This window comes from Pangasianodon hypophthalmus, chromosome 2, assembly GCF_027358585.1.
Source record: "Pangasianodon hypophthalmus isolate fPanHyp1 chromosome 2, fPanHyp1.pri, whole genome shotgun sequence".
Lineage (NCBI taxonomy): Eukaryota > Metazoa > Chordata > Actinopteri > Siluriformes > Pangasiidae > Pangasianodon > Pangasianodon hypophthalmus.
Genome location: NC_069711.1, coordinates 12,110,546 through 12,131,473, shown reverse-complemented (window position 1 = coordinate 12,131,473; position 20,928 = coordinate 12,110,546). Strand labels below are relative to the sequence as shown.

At 37.2% G+C, this 20,928-nt stretch overlaps 1 protein-coding gene across 5 annotated transcripts; it reads right to left on the bottom strand.

The window, feature by feature from the left end:
• Positions 1-179: 179 nt before the first annotated feature.
• Positions 180-20,590, bottom strand: cfap20dc (CFAP20 domain containing). Of its 5 annotated transcripts, XM_026911066.3 has the most exons (17): positions 20,367-20,590; positions 19,955-20,001; positions 19,776-19,862; positions 19,476-19,569; positions 19,022-19,094; positions 18,461-18,575; positions 18,214-18,367; positions 17,878-18,024; positions 14,498-14,647; positions 13,896-14,009; positions 10,936-11,270; positions 5,847-6,203; positions 4,621-4,791; positions 4,319-4,432; positions 3,682-3,743; positions 1,264-1,355; positions 180-1,061 (listed from the first exon to the last, which is right to left on the bottom strand). In XM_026911066.3, the coding sequence occupies exons 2-17, from the start codon at positions 19,973-19,975 to the stop codon at positions 949-951; spliced, it is 2,199 nt and encodes a 732-aa protein (XP_026766867.3). In that variant the 5' UTR covers positions 19,976-20,001; positions 20,367-20,590; the 3' UTR covers positions 180-948. The 5 variants fall into 5 exon arrangements, with proteins under 5 accessions (XP_026766867.3, XP_026766811.3, XP_026766932.3 ...); XM_026911010.3 differs by having other exon boundaries at positions 19,955-20,590; XM_026911131.3 differs by having other exon boundaries at positions 4,361-4,432; positions 19,955-20,589.
• Positions 20,591-20,928: the final 338 nt, after the last annotated feature.

Here is a 20,928-nt window from a genome sequence, read left to right as displayed (position 1 = left end):
TTTTTTTTCAACAATAGATATCACAACCGCTCTATGCCAATTGATTAGTTATTCTTAGAAATATTTTTGCATTGGACTTTGTTCAATATGTTATTTTATGCAAAAGAAGGCTAATTAAATGTGCAGACATTTGCATACTTAATAAAACCACAAATGTAGTCTTTTGGTGTTGTTGGTACTAACATATTTATTTCACAATTGAGAAAGACATTTACAGAAACATTTGTTGAAATAAAATTTCTTTTTAGTTTAATTAAGAAAAAACCTGCACTGTTATAAAAAAATATTCAATGCCAATTTTTCAATATAAAATCTAGTGGAAATCCAACAATAATCAACATTTTGGGAAAATCCTCTGTAATGTCCTTCTAATTAGGGACAGGAATGAACATGTCATGAATGCAGGTCATCTAGACATTTTTGGTTTTGAATATAGAACAAAACTGATTTAGAGAAAAACTGTTTTAAAAATACAATGTGCTTTAATGTGTTTCCACTCTAGTTAGTATGGTGTATAAGGTTTATAAAGGAAACTGACATATCATAATGACACATACTTATATTGACATATATATCAGGAAACAAAATTTGATTGTGCCAAGTGTGCAAAGCTTGAGCCTGAATCAAAGTTTCAGATAATACAGTGGTCACAAGTTGACAAAACTATTTTATGGTTGAGTTTTGATCTGTATATTGCTATAGTTTAAAGAGAAAATATGGATGCAATTTATCCAAAAAAATCAAACTGACCTGACCAAAATTGTCATTTCTACCTGTAGTGTCTTGCCTTAATAAAAAAAACAACCTAAATAAAGCTAAAACAGTTCAAAATTATTTTCAAAATATTAATTTTTAATTGTGCTTTAATTGTGTGCCTGTTATTATATGATATCTGAAATATATTGTTCTGTCAGACTGTATGAATCAGTCTCCTTGATTTCATCGAACTTAGATCAGCTCATAGTACTTCCCAGTCTGAGGATCAAAGTAGCAGTTCAGACATGAATCATAGAGCAGACTGAGAAACTTGTCCTCGCTGCAGTTCTCCTTAGCCACAGACCCTAAAACACACAATGCATATATCAGAGAATGTTTATTAAACCGTCACTTACCGCACACCAGTCCTGCTCTACTGTTCTGTCATAGACTTCTCTCTTTTATCAATTTGAGTTTCACCTGTATAAAATTTAAAAACCTCCAATACACATCACACCTTCCTTAATGCAAAGCATAAACCTGAGTGTAAAAGCATTAATATAACACCTTTGGTGGATATGTTGCTGTGGTCTCCTTTGCTCTCAGTCTGCTGTTGTCTAGGATGAATTATCGGAGGGCTGAGTACATCCATCCATTCCCTGTAGGGGGGAGGAAAATCTCTGTTCTAGGAATAGCACTGCAATGTATATTCATAATTGTCTGGACCTGTTCCTTAATATTGTGGGTAATTATGTAATAAAGTATGCAATAAAGTAGCTGGTACCAGTGCTTATAAATTGAACTATAGTATAATATACATGATACAGTGGGTATAAAAAGTCTACACACCCATGTAAAAATGGTAGGTTTTTGTGAAGTAAAAAAGAAACTAAGATTAATCATGGTAGAACTTTTTCCACCCTCAATGTGAAATTACAATGTATAAAAATTAAGTGAAAAACAATCAGAAACATTTTAGGGAAAAATAGGAAAAATAAAAACTATAAAATAACCTGGTTGCCTAAGTGTGTACACCCTTTTACAATTGGGGATGTTGCTGTGTTCAGAATGAACATCGCATTCAATCTTATGTTTAAAAGTAATTATCATACCGATGTCATCAATGAAATCATTCTGATTAACCCCAAATAAAGACCAGCTGTTTCTGTAGGATTTTCTTGACATCTTCTAGGTTTTATCCGACTACTGATGCCATGGTCTGCAAAGCGCTTATAAAGCATGTTGAAAGATATCAATCAGGAGAGGGGTATAAAAGAATTTCCAAAACATGAGATGTACCATGGAACACCGTGGAGGCCATCATCAACAAGTGGAAAAAATAGGGCACCACACTGACATTACCTAGAACATCCCTCCAAAATTAACAAAAGGACAAGACAAAAACTTACCAGAGAGGCTGCCAAGACACCTAGGGCAACATTAATGGAGCTGCAGGAATATCTGACAAGTACTGATCACTCTCTGCATGTGGCAACATTCTCTCATATTCTTCACATGTCTGGGCTATGGGGCAGGGTGGCTAGACAGAAGCCCTTTCTCCCAAAAAAAAAAAAAAAAACATCCAAGCTCAACTAAATCACCCCAAACTATGTGGCAAAATGTGTTATGGTCTGTACAATATGTATATATGTATAAATATATACATATATACATATTATTATGTATATATGTATACCCAAGGTGAAGCATGATGGTGGCAGCATCAAGCTCTAGGGCTGCTTTTCTTCAGTCAAAACTGGGGCTTTTATGAAGGTGGAGGGAATCATGAAAAGCTACAAATATCAGTCCAACTTGATGGATCTAGAATGTTTATGCAAGAAAGCCTGGGAAGATATTGCCAAGTCAAGATGTACCACGCTGATGTGCCCAAAAAGACTGAGTGGTGTAATAAAATCAAAAGATGCTTCAACAAAGTGTTAGTTTAGCGGTGCGCACACCTACATAACTAGGCTATTGTAAGTTTTTTTTTATTTTTATTCACATTCACATTAAAGGTGGCAAAAGATCTGATATTATTTATCTTAGTTTCATTTTTTACTTCACTTCAACCTGCCATTTTAACAGGAGGACTTTTTATATCCACTATCACTGTTTGTTACTTTGAGCACTTTGGACACAGTATGCCATAATTAAGTAACTAAGCAGTAATACGGTAACTAAGCACAGCTGCTTAGTTTAAAAATATGTATGCATGATAAGATTTAAGCTAGCTTGCAACATGCATATGGACCTAACGTGCATATGGCCCATCACTTCAGAAGAAGTTCAATTACATCCTAACTTTTCGTAGGTACCATGTGGCGCTGACTGTCAGGTTCCCTAGTGAGAGGGAGAAGAGGAAATGGATGACCTCCTGGGGAGCCCCCCTACAGGGGTGACAGCCAGGTGACACATGCAAGCCTTTAAGCATGTGTGTGGCAGCACTAGAAACTAGAGAATCATCATCAGCCTTGACAAGAATGCTTAATTAGTCACTTAGGTGGAGCACCTTCTCCTTATGTGCTGGATTTCACACTACAGCAACAGTGCAACATGCAATATAACTAAATCAACTGGATATGAAACATTCTTTACTTGGAGTTTTATAATCATAATCATTATAAACTATTATAATCATTCAGTTGACTGGGTAGTTTACCAGTATGGTGAAAGCTTTTTTTTTTTTTTTTTTTTTTAAGGTTTTGCGTCAACAAAGGTTAGGTTTTCCTCAGTGACTTCTATGTACTTCACCCATGTACTCTGAAATAATCTCTTTCTTCTTTTTTGCTCACTGCTCACTCAAATGTTCAAACTTCTAATTATGTTAAAGAAAAATAATAGAGAAAAGAATTTTTGATTAAACTCAAACTGCATCTGCCATCAAGTAAAAGGCGTATATATTGTCTGTCATTTTGACAGACAGATGTGAAAGACAAGACAATGGAAAGCTCTAACATATATATACACATATGAATGATGTCTTACCTGGGATTAGAGTGGAGAAGTGGATTCATCTCTTTCTGGTAGTACTGGCCCTGTTCAGATGCCTGAAGAATCACAATCACAGAGATGTATATATAGTCTATAATTGCACAGGTCATATAAAAATAGCATTCTTTTTTTTTTTCATCTCAGCTAATCTAGCAAAAAATGGATGTGGATACTGTGGGTGTGTGTAAGCATCAGTAAGAGCTGGAAAAAGAGCAACAACAGATTATAAATTCATCAAAACACTATAAAGACTATAGTTCTGAGAAATCTGATGTGTCATACCTGCTGTCTGATGATGGCAGTATTGCTGCTGTACTCATGCTAGGACAGAACAATGCTATCCACTACTACAGCTAATACACTATGCTGAGCAGGACAGTGCATTGCATTGTGCACTGTAGAACTTGTTTAAGCCTACCCAAAATCATAACACCAAGTTGGCAAACCATATATAAATCATGCCTATATTTTGAAGTTTACACTTCAAAATATTCTCTTCCCCCAGCTATAAGCCATACATGTAATCTTTCTCTAAGGAGTTTGTGAACCTGAGCCTGAGACTTCAAGGACCATCCTGTAGGTCACGTATTCAAGTCAGTCTAATGAGGCTGAGCACGGAGATATGTCTTACACCAGAGGACATGCCCATGTGCATGTGCAGATGGCCACTCACTAGAGGGATACACTGGGTCCATGTAGAAGTGTCATCACTGCTCATACTCAGGCTGACATTGCACTGCTGGACCTGACAACAGGGATTACATGCAGAAAGATGTGCAGCTGTTTAAGCCAAAGGGTTTTTTTTTAAATACACCAATTTATGGATATTCTGTATATATTATTCAGTGCAGCAACTAGTATTAAAGTACAATCGATCATATATACAGTATGATAGTATAAAACATATGCTTGTGTGTGTGTGACCCGTCTGACCTGTGAAGCACTGAGGCCTGAGTCACAGGTCCCACCCTCCTCCTCTTCCTGCTGTCTTTTTAGGCTAGCTAACATCCGAAGCTCTTCTTCTTCATCCTCCTCCTGCTCTGCTTTCTTAGATAAATCACATGTGCTGGAGCCCACAGGCATCCTCCTCATGCTCTCCCTCACCTGTAGATGCCAAGCAGCTTCATTATTCTCCCAGTGCCGCTCCACAAAGCGAGTAGGCAGTCATGTGTTACAGGCTATAGCTAATTAGAAACCAATCCATGAGACACTGAAGCCTAATTGGCACTTCATTAGAGCAAAGCCATCAGCAGAAGTGCTTGCCCCCACTGCCTGGATATCTGCTCAAAAAGACAAAGAACTGATACTGATATTAACTAATGAGTGCATATGGAATATTACTTTATTAACAAAGCAATATTGAAAATGGGAAACAGAGAGTGCAGAGTGAGAAACAAAAATCAAACATGACGAACCATCCTGTACCGAGAAAAATCTGCACTTGCAGCAGTGGTTAATGTGAAAATTACTTTTCAAATGCAAAAACCTATGGTCAATAGGTTCAGTAAGACACCTGTTTTAAAAAATGCTATCTATGAGGGTGAACAAAAGCTCTTACAAATAAACCACTCTGCTTATGTAGGCCCTTTCATCTGAAGCATGCACTTCAGCTAATCTATTTCTAATAACATGTAAGAGCCTTAATGTGTTCTAGTAAAAGCCTGTTCACGTGTACAATCATGCTCAACAAGTATATGTATAATTTGTTTTGCAGATCAGGTTGAAGGTTGAATGCTGTCTTCCATTTTCCTTTTCTCAAACTGTGATGTACTGTAAATAGCCATTACGGAGCGTTCTGTTCACTAGTGCACTGTGATTTCCTACTGAGCCTTGCTGCTGAACTGTTTTCACTAGGAACCTAAAATTATACATATCAGAAATGACTAATGGGTTCTCCGCAAGTGTTTTTTGCCCTAATATGCCATACAGGACAAACACTGTGGTGAACAAAAGGGACAGTTGAGAAATACATATGCGAAAGTACTAAATAGGAAGAAGGACTGCTGTTAGCCAAGCATCTTCTGAAATTACAGGAGTGCTTGCTATACTCCTGTTTTACAGTGAGAGTGCAAGACACAGTATTATAAGAATAGAATCAATTCAGCTAGGCTAAGACAAAATCTAGTATAAAAAAGCTTCTTTTTGGAAAACATGCTCACCTCGTGGAGCTTCACATCCTCAGGGGGAATTTCTCGAACAGATCTTCTATTAATGGATGTCCTCATATCTCCATCAGGCCTGCTTCGCTCAGGTCCAGAGTGTTCCTGTCTGCTCCGCAGTTTGGCAGTGCAAGGTGAGAGACAGCGGGTCGGTGCCACACATACCATCTCAGTCCTTCGGGACCCCTCTGAGGAAGACTGTGTGGATGTATGTGTAACAGTAGAGGCCTTAGTTGGCTCAGTGCAAAGCCTGGGTGAAGAGGTAGATCTGGGAATGGGAACAGAAGCCAGGGTAGGAGGAGCAGGATTGGTGTGTGCTGCAAATCTCTGAGAGAAGAATCCAAAGAAGCTCTGATCCTGAGACAAAGAGAGAGAGAGAGAAAGAGAGAGAGAGAGAGAGAGAGAGAGAAGCATTCTGAAACAAGAAACCATGGCAAGTTCATGAGCCTCTATAGGTGAAGGGATAGCAGAGCAGCATAACACTGCATGGTGGTAAATGACTACAATATCCAAATTGCTGTATAACTGACAAAATGTCCTTGTATGATATCACTGGCAAAGCAAAAATGCATAGTTTATGGTTTTGACCAGCTTCCAAGACCAAGCACAAAATTTGATATTAAGCATAAAATCTGACTTCAAAGATATCATAGTCATTGTGTACATTTTATAAAACATGGTTTAGAGCAGGGGTTCTCAAACCTTTTGCAGCCAGGGACCCCTTTAACTGTAAAATAAATTTCATGAAATTAGAATCATTATTTAAATATGTACAACAAATTCTTGGATCTTTATTGGAGCCAGAGAGCTTTTATTCCTGAATTTTCCATCATCTAAGCTGACATTGTTTATAGGACAACTTGTTTTATAGGCTAGTAATAACTATAAAAACTCAATAAATACAACGTTGATAATGGTGGGTTGTGATTTCCAGAAGTGTAACAAAATAGGCAACTTTTGCCTCAGAAAACACAAGTGGTACAATTTGAAGAAAGAATTATGATGTATACCATTGATTAACATCCAATAAACATCCTATGAGCACAGCGTGATTGGTGTCTGCATGACTACATCAGAGTTACCGGCAATTAATCAGGGCACTGCAAGCTGTCTGTTGGCCTTTGCTCAGAAAGAGATGAAGGCTTTTAACTTGTGTGGCTCTGATCTGAACTAATGCCCTTAAACAGCAAACTGTGCTTTAGGCTAATGATGACACCCGTACTTAAATCTCTCAGCCATTTCCTCCTGGCAATCTGCTCCAATAAATAATCTGTTTCCTGGATATTACATGCAATGTCCATATTGAAAGGTTTAGCTATTTAAAGGCAAATCTGCTGTTGTATTGTCTTCTATAACGGTGATTTTTAAAGTAGGTACCGAGGATCCTGTGAAGCAAAGCTAAGGGGTCTGGGTTTTGTTTTTGTGGTTACTCACAACCCACTATTATCAAAATTAGTACAATTATTTCTGAGCTCTTATAGAGTCCCTGGAGGACTGGTGGTTAGGCCACAGCGCTCTCACTGCTGGAGCCTGGGTTCAATCCCTGGCCAGGGAACCAACCTTGAACTTAATGTGTTTTGTTAGTGGACAGTTCAGAAATAAAAAAATTAAAAAAGCTCTATGGGTCTAATACCTAGCCAGAATATTACTGAAAAAATTGTTGGATTATTTTCATTAAATAACTTTCAATAAGTACTTAGTAGGTCCATGGAACTCATTTTACGGATGAAGAGTTCTATGGTTGCAACTCTGCTCTATAACACATTCTGCTATCCAAAAAGAAAGAAAAATGGATGATATGTCTGCTTTATCAAGGTTCTTTGAAACAGTATTATCACTTGATAATACTTGATTGGCTATACATAAAACGTTAGTATTTGTTAAAACCAGGAGTGCATTTTAATACACTGCTCAGTGCGCCACTTTTGTATTGTTGTACTTTTTTTTTCCCAGACCCAAGGCTGTTTGTACTGAGAGTGTGAATGCTGCTTTCAAATCTATGTGAAAGCCAGGAAACATATTTCTGGTCCACTTGAAAATTCTGGTCTGGGGCTTGCTTCAAGTGAACTACAGCATGTTTGAAAGCAATCTGTTCCCAGGGCCAGGCAATGAATTACACGAACCTGTTATATTTCTTCCTCTTTCAAGTTTTACAATGGCAGGGAAAAAGTGATGTGATAAGAGACAAAATGTTTTCTAGATATATGGAGTGAAGAAGGCATCTAAAAGTGGCTACAACTTGAAAAAAAAAACTGAAATTTTTCTGAATGTAAGTGGGCAGCTTTGACTGAAAGGTTTTACGTGAACTGTTGATTAGTGCAAGAGTGAAGAAATATTAATTATATAAATACTATTATAAATACTGCACAAGAATTGTTGACCAGTATGAAATTAAAGAAACAAAGGAATATGCTAATTAAATACACATTAATAAGAACAGAGTCTGTACATCTCATCTCAACAGATGTGACATATGAAAATATGAAATCGATCCTTGATTTAGAAGGAATCAGGGATCAATTTATCAGCAATGACGACACCCTCCCGTGAATGAGTCCAGAACCGATCATAAATTAAGACTTGAGCATTCATGTCAAATGTGAAAACATCCTTACCTTCTTTCTCTTGTGGACAGTGAAATCAGGCAAATTATGTCACTTTTTCTACTAAAAATGTTGCCATTCAAACACGAGACAAGAGCATTTGGTGGACGAATTTAGCATTAGAAAATAACATCTCTGAAGTCCTGAAAGCTCCCTAAGAGGTCATTTTATTTCTTCCCATCTCACTGTAATGATTCACACAGAAAAACCTTGTCCACTAAAGAGACAGCAAAGAAATATAACAACTGTGCCAAAGTAAGAATTCAGCAGAATTTGCCCGGCTGTCTTGGTGGGAGGGATGGTGTTACTCTCTCCGCTGTCAATCAGACAGACAGTAGCCAATTTTGGGTGTCTGTATGTGGAAGAAGGCAGATACTGCTTTCCTCCAAGTGTGTTTAGCTGCCCGGACACAGCATGAGCCTCAGTCTGAAAAGATGCAGTCACTGGCTTTCACATGTTTCAGAGGAACCATGTGCTAGCTTTCACCCTTCCCAGTCGGTAGCTGTTGTGTGATAGGTGAGCGCTAGGGTGGGAACTTGCAAAAGACTAAATTGGGAGAAAGTGGTGTTTAAAAACACTTTAGCAGTAGGAGGAAGGGAAGGAAAGAATAAGTTACATGAAATGACACAATCAACCTGTCAGGGGTGTAAATTAAAACGTACTAGGTAATTGCAGCACTATATATATATGTACTAGAGAGACTGAGACTGAGTTCCCTATGGGAAAGGAAATAAAGCGTCAGGAAAAGTGATGTATTCTTCACAAAATTCTGAACTGAGGAGCTAGCAACATAGCTGAATACAGTGTCAAAAGAAATGAAGCGAACCATTTCTGCATTGACATAATTGAATCATGAGCTCTTGGGGAACTGAGATGTGTGTCCTTGTAAGAGAACTGAGGAAAATAAAGTATATGTCTGTATTGTCAATATACTGCTGTTTCTGAGCAGAAATGATCCAGTTGTGCTAAGAATGTGTCTGTCACTGAGGTATGAAGGACTTATAGGGGTGATAAAATCTTCTGGGAGTGATATTCTAAAGATCTTACATGTTATATTCTATCAGTTAGAGACAGGTACACCTATCTCTACCCTGTTCTTTTTTTATTATTATTATTTCTTTCATTTGGACAGTTTGAGTTTTAAAGTGAATTTTTGAAATTGTTATACAAAACATTGTAAATACATGTTGCTGTCTGAATAAAATGGGGATGGCAGCTAAATGCTATACCACAGTACTGTTGAATGCTCAATTCTATTTGGTCAGAAGTTGTTGATAAATTTAATCAGAGATTTATATTGCAAGGATTACAATAATATGCTTGTTCTACTATGTTATCTTTCAATAGTAACAGCTTAGACAGGAAATGTTTATGGTGAATGTTCCAAATAAACAGTTTAATTAATATATAATGGTTGAGTTTTCTGTGAGGACTTAATTTATTTAGAATTTTTGTAAGTAGTCATCATTGTCCACACTTTGTAAAAGTTGGAGGTAAAGCTGTAATTTTAAGTTTTCAGAGACGGGAATGTCTTCAGGACAGAGGCTTTGTGTTTTCTTGGTAAAACAGCAAGCTGCATTTTTTGTCATATTATCTTTAAGAGAAAGAGATGAAAAGAGATGCTGGTAAAGGAATAACTGTTTATAGCTGCTATAAGTGACAACAGAAAGTAACTTGTTTCACTGATGTTTTACATCATTAAACATAACTAAAATTGAATCATAATCATATAATTAATAAAATTAATAAAAGATTTCAATTTGTTGGCAAGAAATCAAATAAGCAATTGTGGAGACAGTGTTGTCCATAATAAAATCTTAGCAATGAATTTTCTAAACCGATAAAGGATTGCTGAACATGGCACACCCCCACTCCTTTGAGTCAAAATTACCATTTCCTTCTTGCAGTCTTTTTGTGTAAAGATGTGATATACACCTTGGGGATCCCCGCAGGATGGGACCTTGACTTTATTCAGCTTTACAAATTCATTATCACTGTTTAATAATTCTGTTTGTTCTGGGCATTATTGGCGTCTTTCTGTGATATCCCAGTAGAGTAAACATACAAATTACTTTAACAACACATTGTGAGTTCTGAAATTGGATAATTGGGCCCAAGATGCAGGCATAAATGTGTTAATTGCTGTCAAAGCCCTGAACTGGGCCTCTTAGTTTGTTCAAGCAGTGTGTGTGCTTTTATGTGTTTGCTAGGCAATGAAACCAAGCTTTATCATAGGTAGCGTGGAAATGCTTCAGTAAGTTACATGTTTAAAGGCATTATTTGCTTTAAAATAATAATATCACAAATAATCAAACTGGGTGTTAGCTGACTGTGCTCTCATAACTTTAAATATATTGTATATTTAAGCATTTGATAAGTCTTGTGAATCATTTCAGTGTTTCCTGTAGTTTGTCATTGATTGTGAAAATTGTGTGTGCGTGTGCGTGTGTGTGTGTGTGTGTGTGTGTGTGTGTGTGCATGTGTACCTCTTCACCCTCACTCCCAATGAAGTCATCCTCCAAACATGCCTCTTTCCGCTCTCCTTCCCACCCCAGGTCATCACCTTTAAGGTCAGAAGATAAACCCTCAAAGTCCTCGCGGAAAGGTTGAACCCTTTTGGCTGAGTGAGGATATGAAGAAAAAGTAAAGACCTCCTCTCCATCCTCTTCTTCAGCTTCATCCAGACTTGGAGTTGAAGTCCTTCTGGTGGCATTTCCATTCTCAAGAATATGCAATTCAGGGAGTGAATCAGATGGAGATTCATTCAGGCATTCTGAAGGTCTGGGAATTGGCTCAGGAGAATATGAACTACATGTCTGATCTGTAGAACAAGAGCATGTTGAGTTTTGTATAGCACTTAGCTGCATGTGTGCATTACATAAGGTTTAAAAAAACCACTGAAAAGTAAACTTGAGCACTTGAACATTAAAGCTAGATGGATTTCAAGATCAATGTCCTGGCTGTAAATAATAAATAGCAAGCATGTCACCCTCCTAAAACACATAGATACACCTAAATTGTATGGATGGGCAGAAGAGTTGTATTTGGAACATCTAAAAAGTACTGTAGAACCCTTGTGAAGAAGTACATATTTAATCTGTCAAGAAACATTTAAGTTTATGTGCGCCCTTTCTTGAAGTACTTGAAGTAGAGGACAAAAAATTTCCTGTCATGTCTATCACAAATTTGATTTAATGAAAAACACGCTGCAGTGTTCAGTCAGAGAACATTAACTGCTTGTTTCTCCTTCAGGAAACTCACATTGACTTAATGGCACAAAGCAGATCAATAATAGAGATCTAATTACTACACATAATGTTTCAGCATTCATTTTTCATATTGAAGCTCATATTCCTTTCCTGAGTTCATTTTAATGAGCATATGCAAATAAGTGGATAATCACGATAAAGCAGACTGCGATGAATGCTGTGATGCTTGCCAGAAGCTGCGGGTGAATTTATAGGACATATCCAGTCCTGTTTTCACGCAACATTTGGTAATTGCAACATTATGCTTTAATGAACTCTTAAAATATGCCTTAATGCAAGTGAAGCATCTAAACAATGCAAATTTATTATTAGTTTTATTTTTCAATCCTTAGAGAAGACAGGGAAAAGAGGGTAAGGAAAAAACATCATTAGCTACTAGTGTGCGAGTATGTGTGATGGGGTAGGGGAGCTTTGTGGTTTTCCCGCTGGCACACAAACAGCATCATTAGTAGATGGGGAGCACTGCTTCTGCAAGATCATAATTCAAATCCAGCTATATCGGAGCCTGTGGGGTCTGTGTGCCCTTGCATTAAAGAGAAAAGACACCCAGAGAGAGGCAAGCCAAAGACACCACCGAGACCAAGGTGATGAATACAGCATGTGTGTATGTGATCTATTTCAAGCAAATGCACAGCACTTAAGTGCAACCGTGGGAGTGGAGATGAACTGTGAAGTTAATTTCACCTTGAGTGAAGGCTGTGGCACCCATGAACTTTATTTTCAAACAGGTCTTGAGTAGTACATGTACCTTCTTCTTGTAAAATTTAAATGCCATGTTTCTGGGTATGATTATGGTACAGCCGCCAAAGGAAATATTCACCTGGGAGTTCTAAACAGAGGACAACGCTTGTATTATTGCCACTTCTTTATACTCAGAAAATGAATGAAAACTTTAATTGCTTTGGCATCAAATGTTATGCTTTGGCATGGGATGGATATCATCCCCATGAGGTGATTAACTGGTGTTCAGTTTCCTTCAATTAGCTAGTCTGTTACATTTGGTCAGTCTTCAACCCTCTGTTGGTGAGTTAAATGATACTTTTAGGTATTTGGGCTTTTCTTCATCACATCTTCAAATTAATAAATCACTAAATTTAAAGCCTCCACTGCACACCAGTTGCTACTTTTCTTTTAACACTAAATAGCAGTATTTTGTTCTCTGAATGAACAGGACTGTAACACTGTCCACTGTAAGCCTGGCCCCGTAATTGACAGACACTTCCACAGTGCCATCTGAATGTCATTCACCATTATGATATTACCTTTCATAAAACCAAATTATGTAAAGACATAATGCTTTACACAGTATGAAGGCTCATTTCATAATGAGAATGCTCAAAATGATCTATCAGGCACTACTCAGCCTCACCTTTTCAGTAGTCACCTAATTAAACCACAAACACTTGTAAAGTGCTTCTCAAGTGTAGCAGTGACTCCAGCTCCTCAAAAGGGCTTTGCAGATTTAAATTCACATCACGTTTTGGAAAAGACTTACATTGTAATCACCTTTTCTAATTGCCAACAGTTCATGCTGGCCTGAACCCTTGAGACTTCTTTCTAACCCACACAGTATATTTAATGTCCTTTTATCACTAATGAACTTTCTCTTCTTTTTCTGTCTTCTGAGGGAGGCTGGAGATTGTCCGTCAGTGCAGAAGAGAACTGATATTTTACTACACATTGACATTGGACTGGTAAAGGCAACAAAATAGAAGACCAAAAACCTTAATTTTAAAATAAAATTCTGCATGAGGTCAAAACTTTTTATTTTACAGTACAGTACTGGATATTCATAATAATTAATGATCTAAAAAGATATAAAAGTTGCTATGCTATAGGCACCGTATCTGCTGGCTGATGACTGTCTATTTCTCCATGTTCTCCTTAAAACCAGAGCCACCACAATCTTTTATTATTTTGAATATATTTTTGTATTTTTATAGGTTTTATGAGTACTATTTTAATTATATTACTATTGACTTGTAAATGATAGTATAAAACAAACACATCCAATGTTGTTTGATTGAGAAGGGCAGCATATCATTACAAATATAAACTGACTGCAAAGAACGCATGTTTCACATAGCAGACTCAGCTAAACAAGATTATTTGAAAAATGGAATAATATAATTGTGATTACTTCTCAGTAATGTAATAAAGTAAAATTAGATCCTTACGTGTAACTATTCTCTCTTTCCCAGCATTATGAATCTGCTTTGGCCTCCCAGACTCTGTTCTCTCAGAAGATGCCTGCTCAGCTGGTGGTTGTGTCTTTAGTCTTCCACTTCTCCCTATGATCATGAATACAGTAATTATACTAGATTAATTTATGTTGCATGTATTTATTAGAGCACGATTACACTGAAATGTCATTGACAACCTGCTATTGTGCATGAAGATCTGCAGCTGCACACAGAGTGAGCCATAACTCCTGTTAAAGTTATTTTGTAAGAGTAAATATAACTATGTGGGAGTTCATTTATTATTTAGTACGCATATTAGGATTAATGTTGTCAATAACTCTGCAATCCTCATTTGTGTTTCTCTCTTCAAATAATCAGACCTTTTTTGTACAGTATATTAACATACGTACATTAGACTTTGCAGTAACTGAATACAGTAAGCAGAATACAGTAACTATGGTTAACTGTAAAATCAAGGCAAGAATCAGCTGTAATAAGATGGAGCTAGGCTCTGCATTGCAAACCCACAAGGTTATGAGTAACATCTACCAGATGTGGTTAAGTGCATGTTTCCTTATACAGAAGTTTGAATTTACCTGAATGAGCTTTGTGTTCTCTCACATTTGCTAACGAACTGCCTTTTCTTGCAGTGAGCGGAGGGCGTCCTGTGACTTTCGAACCGAAAGCAATATGGGAGCAGTCCTGTGTTTTAGGACCCCGAGAAGCTCTCCCAGTGTTCAGCTGTTCTAGAAGTCATAAAGAGACAGAAAGAAGTACATTATTATACATACACCATAAATGTGAAGCAAGTTTTAAAGAAAATCTGGGGCTATGAAGTATCAGTGCATCAAAACTGATATTCTAATATTTTACATTATCGATACTTGGATAAAAAGAAAAAACCTACACAGATGCCACATTGGCTTGGCTGTGATGCATTTAGTGAGTTTAGCGTCGGTGCTATACAGCACACTTTACAGGCCCAGCAATAAGGCATTACATTTCACATGTAGGAGTTTTATTTTAATAATATATGTTGTTGTTGATCATGTTAATCACGATGGTCAGTGAGGCATTATACATGTGTAGTCTGGTCTCTATACTTGTCGATGTCATGCACTTTAACACAAGGTCATTACTAAAAGTCCTACATCACCATTTACAGTTATGTTTAAAAGATTCAGAGTAAGAAAACAACAGGAACAAACATCATGCTTCACACTGCAACAAGTTCATTTTTATATATGGTGCAGGAACTGTAATACGCTGTGAATCATTGTAAAAAATAAAGACCTGCTCTGTCTTTGTCTAAGTTGTACTGTATCAAGCAGTCATTCATTTAGATTTGAGCAGCTTCATCCAGGGATCGCTAGTTTGAATTTTAGAATAAAATCAGGTAAATAAATGAAAAAAAGGATTTATAAATATGTCATTAAAGCATTTTTCAATGCAGAATACTGCTCCAATATGGCTGATCTCTCTGACCCACTCATGTGTCTTGTAAACAATGATGAATATGGAATGCCTTATCAAGGTATTTCCAGCATACATTTGATTTGATATGTATCTGCTGAGAGTAATTATGCAAAATGTTGGCGAAAAAGATGTTCACAGTTCACATTTGAAGCACTCTGTAAGGATTACACCTCACTGTCTTAACATCATTAGTTAAAAATAGGCCTACTGGAATATGTAAGCAGTTCACTTAAAGATATAACAATTTACTCTGTGTAAAATCATCGTTAAAGGAATCAAAGTATTTTTCTTTGGATGCACAATATTCATTTTAGTGGTCTTGATAAGTTGTTGAAATTGAAGTATATTTTTATCTGTTACTTGCAGCAATAAAGCAATATTACAAAAGAGCAAGGTCAGGTCATTTTGGCAGCTTGGTGTACAAAATACTGTGTCATTTCAAATTGGCAGCAAGCTACAATCAGTGAGGTTTGAATGAATGTTGGCCAAAAGGTTTTGATACAGAGTTGCTAAGAAACAGCAATAACTTGCCTAAGCACTTACTGGGGTTCTTCACTTGTCCTTCTAAGGGCATGCTTAAAGATTCTATACAGAACCCACAACAGGGTGTTTGCCTATCAGAAAGGGTTCCAAGTAAAACCCCTTTTTTTGGACTGTAGGAACCCTTAATAATCCATGAAACTTTAAAACCCCTTAAAGAATTCTTGAAGAACCTTTTTTCTATGAGTGTATTCATTATTTAGAGCATGATCAGCAATGGCATGACATCCAAGCTTGTTTTTAAAATCTGTATCCCTTTAATCAAAATGTTGCAAGTCATTTGAAGTCATATCAGTTTTATAGAGCCAATAGATCACATAATTCCAGGAGGTCAGGAGGAAAGTGCTACTGCCACAGGAGGGTAAGAGACGCCTGCAAGAGAAATGTAAAGCTAAAAGCGGTTTGCTGGAATAGAAAGGGCAGGTACATGACTAAGGAGACAAGATGAAAGCCCACTGCCATGAAGAGGCATGCCATCAAGTCTACAGGCTGAAAACAGTGGGAGGGCTCACTGAGAGATTCAAACCTTTGACAATGTTGACTCAGTCCCAAGGACATTTGTAGGGTTTCAGTGTGGGTTGTTTTTTGGTTAAAAATGAATAAAAACATGATTATTGAGTCAGGAGGGGCAAAAAAATTACTTTAGTACATGATGCTCCTGAGCTGTTGTGAGTCTCACAGACAGTCCTGTGATATTAATTCACACTAACTGTTGTGTGAAGGGTGTCTGGTCAGTTCTGGCAGGATCAAGCTGAGATGCATGAAAGTCATCATGCCCCAACTTCAGGTACGAAAGAAGCTACATGGTGATTGGTGCCACAGCCAATTGAGAGAAGGAGTCAGAAAATCAGAGAGTCCATAACAAAGCAAACAGGGAAATGTAAGAGTGAAAGAGTAAATAATAATTCTATAATAAGAGGAAGAAGGACTCAGGACTGATGGAGTTTTTTTTCTTGCTGAACAGGTAAGCCATTTATTTGTTCTCTAATTTGTTATATATGATAATGAACTGATTTATCTTTGCTGTGGAACTAGTATTGTTGTGAAGTTGTTGAGATAGAAAACTTCTGATGGCTGGCTAGTGACTAACAGGAGGGGTTTGAATATTGTAAGGTATTGTATTGTATTTTTATATTTCAAACTTGGTTATACTGGCCGAGTAAGTCATTTGAGTAAGTCAGTGTATATATTTTCTCTGGCCCCTTTATTCTTTACTACGTGTTTTAGCTAGCATGCTAACACTATTGGATGGATACCAAGCATTTTGGACAAAATACACAAATTAGATAATAAAATACACAAAGAACACAAACAGAATAATAACAATACACATACTGGAAACAACTAGATTTGACAGCTTTGTTCTCTACAAAGTATTTTAGCTAGCTTGCTAGAGTAAGTGGGCTAGCTCATGTCTATTGCTCTCAGAGATGCACACAGCCCCCATATAAAGTCAGCCTACAATCTGACAAAAGAAACACCAGAGAAACACAGAGGTTTTGCTCTTTCACCTGGAACTCAGAACTGTGACTCATAAAGCTTGTGCAATACTGAGTAAATGTAGCAAATAATTATCCTCAGAGTCTGGAATACTTAGGCCATGTCCCAAACTGCATACAATCATACTAATTCATTTGTCACTACTCCATTGGTGTCATTACTCTTTAAGAACACTACTTAGTGTGCATTATGTGGTTTGGGTACCCGCCTGGAATTCTCTCTCAGTGTGTACTGACTTGGCACTCACAACCAATGAGATTAATCTGTGTGGTGGATAAGAGCACAGCACAACTCCATTACAAAATGTTCTTCAGCAAATAGCTTGTAATAGCATTTTTCTACCAGAGAGGGAAAATTTCCAAAATCTTCCATCCAGCAGATGTAAATATGCAGCTCATTTATTAGAAATCAGCTACTTTATTTATGAAATTTGTTATATTTGATAGATTTTCACAGTTACCAGATTCCGAGTTGATAGATGCACTTCTCAGATCAGCGTGTCTCAGTCTCTCCATATTCATTAGCTGTGTAATGTGCTGAACCTCGGAAGGAAACTGGCAGCTTTTAGGAATCTCCTCTTTAGGATCATTTCTTATGTCATAAGGATCTAGAATAAAAAACACATGCAAACAATTTCATGTTATTCATCTAAATATACTTGACTTGTGCCTCATAAGATGATAAAGTCTCTAAGAACATTCAGAAACTGAATATATTTTTAATATTCAGACAAGCAATAAGTGCTAAGAGTCACCAATGCATATAGTTAAGTTCAAATGGGATGAATTGCACTAGCCTCTGTCCACATGGTCCGCAGGTTCAGTCCTCATGGTGAAGATACGCCTGACTTTACAGCAGGCTGAGATTATGATGCCATCCAGAGACAGGAATGCAGCTCCTCGGAACAGCTCAGCGGTGAATGAGCTCAGGTCAATGCACAGGTTACACCACTAAGTACAGTTTGAGGCAAAACGTTAAAACACATTTTAATGCTGGAGCATTTGAGTGATGTTGGCGGTATTGCAACTCCTCTGAGCACTCACAATGTTTCGTCTGAGGCAGGTAAGCGGTATTCTGGCATGCAGAGGGGTAGCTGAGAACTCCTTGTGGACAGTGGACAAGTAGAGCCTTCGCTTCAGGTGCCCTTGATCTGTAACACTGAAAGAGGTATAAGACTTTTAAAAATAGCAACTTATTTGTAAAGCAAATGGGAAGCAGGTTTAAACTGTTTCCTGTGTGCGTGTGTTTGTGTGTGTGTGTGTGTGTGTGTGTGTGTGTGTGTGTGTGTGTGTATGTGTGTGTATGTGTGTGTGTGTGAGCGCACCCATGAATGTGTGAATAGATTCAATCTACATGCTAATTCCTTTTTAGTAAATCTCATTTATCTTTAAGTCCTTTTCCGGTTTTCAGAAAAAAAGCATCTTACAAGCATGTAAACACATTAGCCATTATAGCAAAGGTCCTGTTAACAAAAAAGTTAAATTCTTTAGCAAATTAAATGAAGGTGACATCAGTGTGTTTATGCATTGATTGATGAATCCATTTAATGTGTGTGTTTATGCCACACACTGATAGACCGTAAGGCATTTGTGTGTAACACCTACACAAGCTCAGTTGAGAAGTCTTTACCAGAAGGAACATTCACCTGCAGGACCAGGAACTTCTGAATCAGGACAACTAGAGAAATGAGAAATACACAGTCTCAAATTAGGTCAGTCAAAAGAGCTAGATAAAGGATTTTAAATCAACAAGCTCTCATACATAATAACTGCTGATATGGATTAGCCATTTCCATCAAATAAAGCCCCTGTTCCTTCAATACAGATGAAGATCAGGAAAGAAAGTTTTCAACATAGGACTGTGTTTACTGATTTTGAAAGAAAAAAAAAGAAGCTGCTTTAATTTGGTTATAAGAGGCTGGACCTGACACAGTGACATGATTTTGTGGAGGCACCGTCACCGTACAAACTGTAAAAGAGAAGCTAATGTTTTTTTTTTTTTTTTTTTTGTTTTTTTTTTCTAAGCTAATTCCAAGCACGATCTTCTAACTATACTTACGAGGTGTCTTTCCATCTTTGGGTAACTGCATCCTATGTGTTTGACTGCTGCCTTCAAGGCTGTACACAAAACCTTTCATTTCTTTATCGAACATCTGTTTAAAAGAAAGAAAGAAAGAAAGAAAACAGCAGTAACTTCAACATATTCTGAAGACAAAACACATTCTGGATATATTTTCGTGTATTATGGACATAAGGGCTTATATTTGCTCGTGAAACTGTTGTTTTTAACTTCATCAATGTGGAGTCCCTGCTATTAGAGATAATACACAGTGACACTTATTAGGCTACATATGCCTACCTTGCTTATTGACGGCTGGCCGCTAAGTTTCCATTTTGCCACGGGATCTTTTCCTTGTGCACTGAAGACCTCTACAACAGCACCACCCTTGAACATCAGAAAACAATCAAACAAAGAAAAACAAGGTACTGATGTAGGTCAGGTTCATGTAAATGCTAGCTGTGTGCTCCGAGCCTTACCTGATACTCGTTCTTGAACATTTCCAGATGTTTCAAACGTAATGTGTCTAAAACGATATATTTACAATAACAAATTCACTTTGCGTTGAGCTTTAAAACACACACTTGTTGCTTGTTGGATTTACTTTGAAATTTAAATCTAACAAGGTCATTATTTGACGTGTATATAGACATATATAATGTCTATATTATTTATTATACAGACAAGTCGGTAGCTAACGTCAGTCATTAGCTGGTCTAACCGCAATAAAAGGATAAACAAACGACCAAAAATACCAACAAGCCTACTCAACGCTACACAAAGTGTTCAAACAGTGCACTGGAATGTTCCCCTTAGGTATATTTAACACATCTTCAAGCTAAGGGCGATTACATAAACAAGGTAAAACTAGAGGAACCGAATAAAGCTCACAGTGCGCAGGTTGTAGCAGGACCGTTGCTATGCCAACCTGACGCTAGACAGCAGCGGAGCGCGTGCACGAAAACAGTGCAGCCCCTGAATTCCGGCTCTTTTCAGTGAGTCAGGTCATTTGGTTCAGCTCAGCAATAAGAGTCGACTCTTTCGGCTCCCAAACAGGTAACTAACTTCTAAATTTTCCCCCTAAACCGGACAACATTTGCACTATTTATCCTTGTGATTGTTTTTCTTTGACTTCATATGGCTGAAATTGTTTAATTAAATTTTGCTCTATCGTCCAAACAACATTAATCTACATTGTGTGTTATAAAATCTATTTACTCTAAAAACAATTGTTAACTAAGCAAGGAAATATAAATGTGTAACATCATACTATTAATGTTACGTGTCTGCTGTGTATTGTGCCATTAAGAAAATTCATTCTTGAATATACACTTTACTTATATACTGTAAAAAAATATATAAAATTGGACTAATGAGGGACGATTTGATGGTAGAGGTGAGAATGGTCAGTGTGTGCATGTAAAAAATGCACTGATACAGTCTACTGTTTACT

What these genes read in the sequence shown, in the direction of transcription:
- cfap20dc (XM_026911010.3), bottom strand. Translation starts at nt 19,975, where the DNA reads ATGTTCAAGAACGAGTATCAG. An exon ending in TGTTCAAGAACGAGTATCAG is followed by an intron (nt 19,863 to 19,954) that starts GTAAGGCTCGGA and finishes CTGATGTTCAAG; the next exon opens with GGTGGTGCTGTTGTAGAGGT. An exon ending in TGCGGACCATGTGGACAGAG is followed by an intron (nt 18,025 to 18,213) that starts GCTAGTGCAATT and finishes TTTTTATTCTAG; the next exon opens with ATCCTTATGACATAAGAAAT.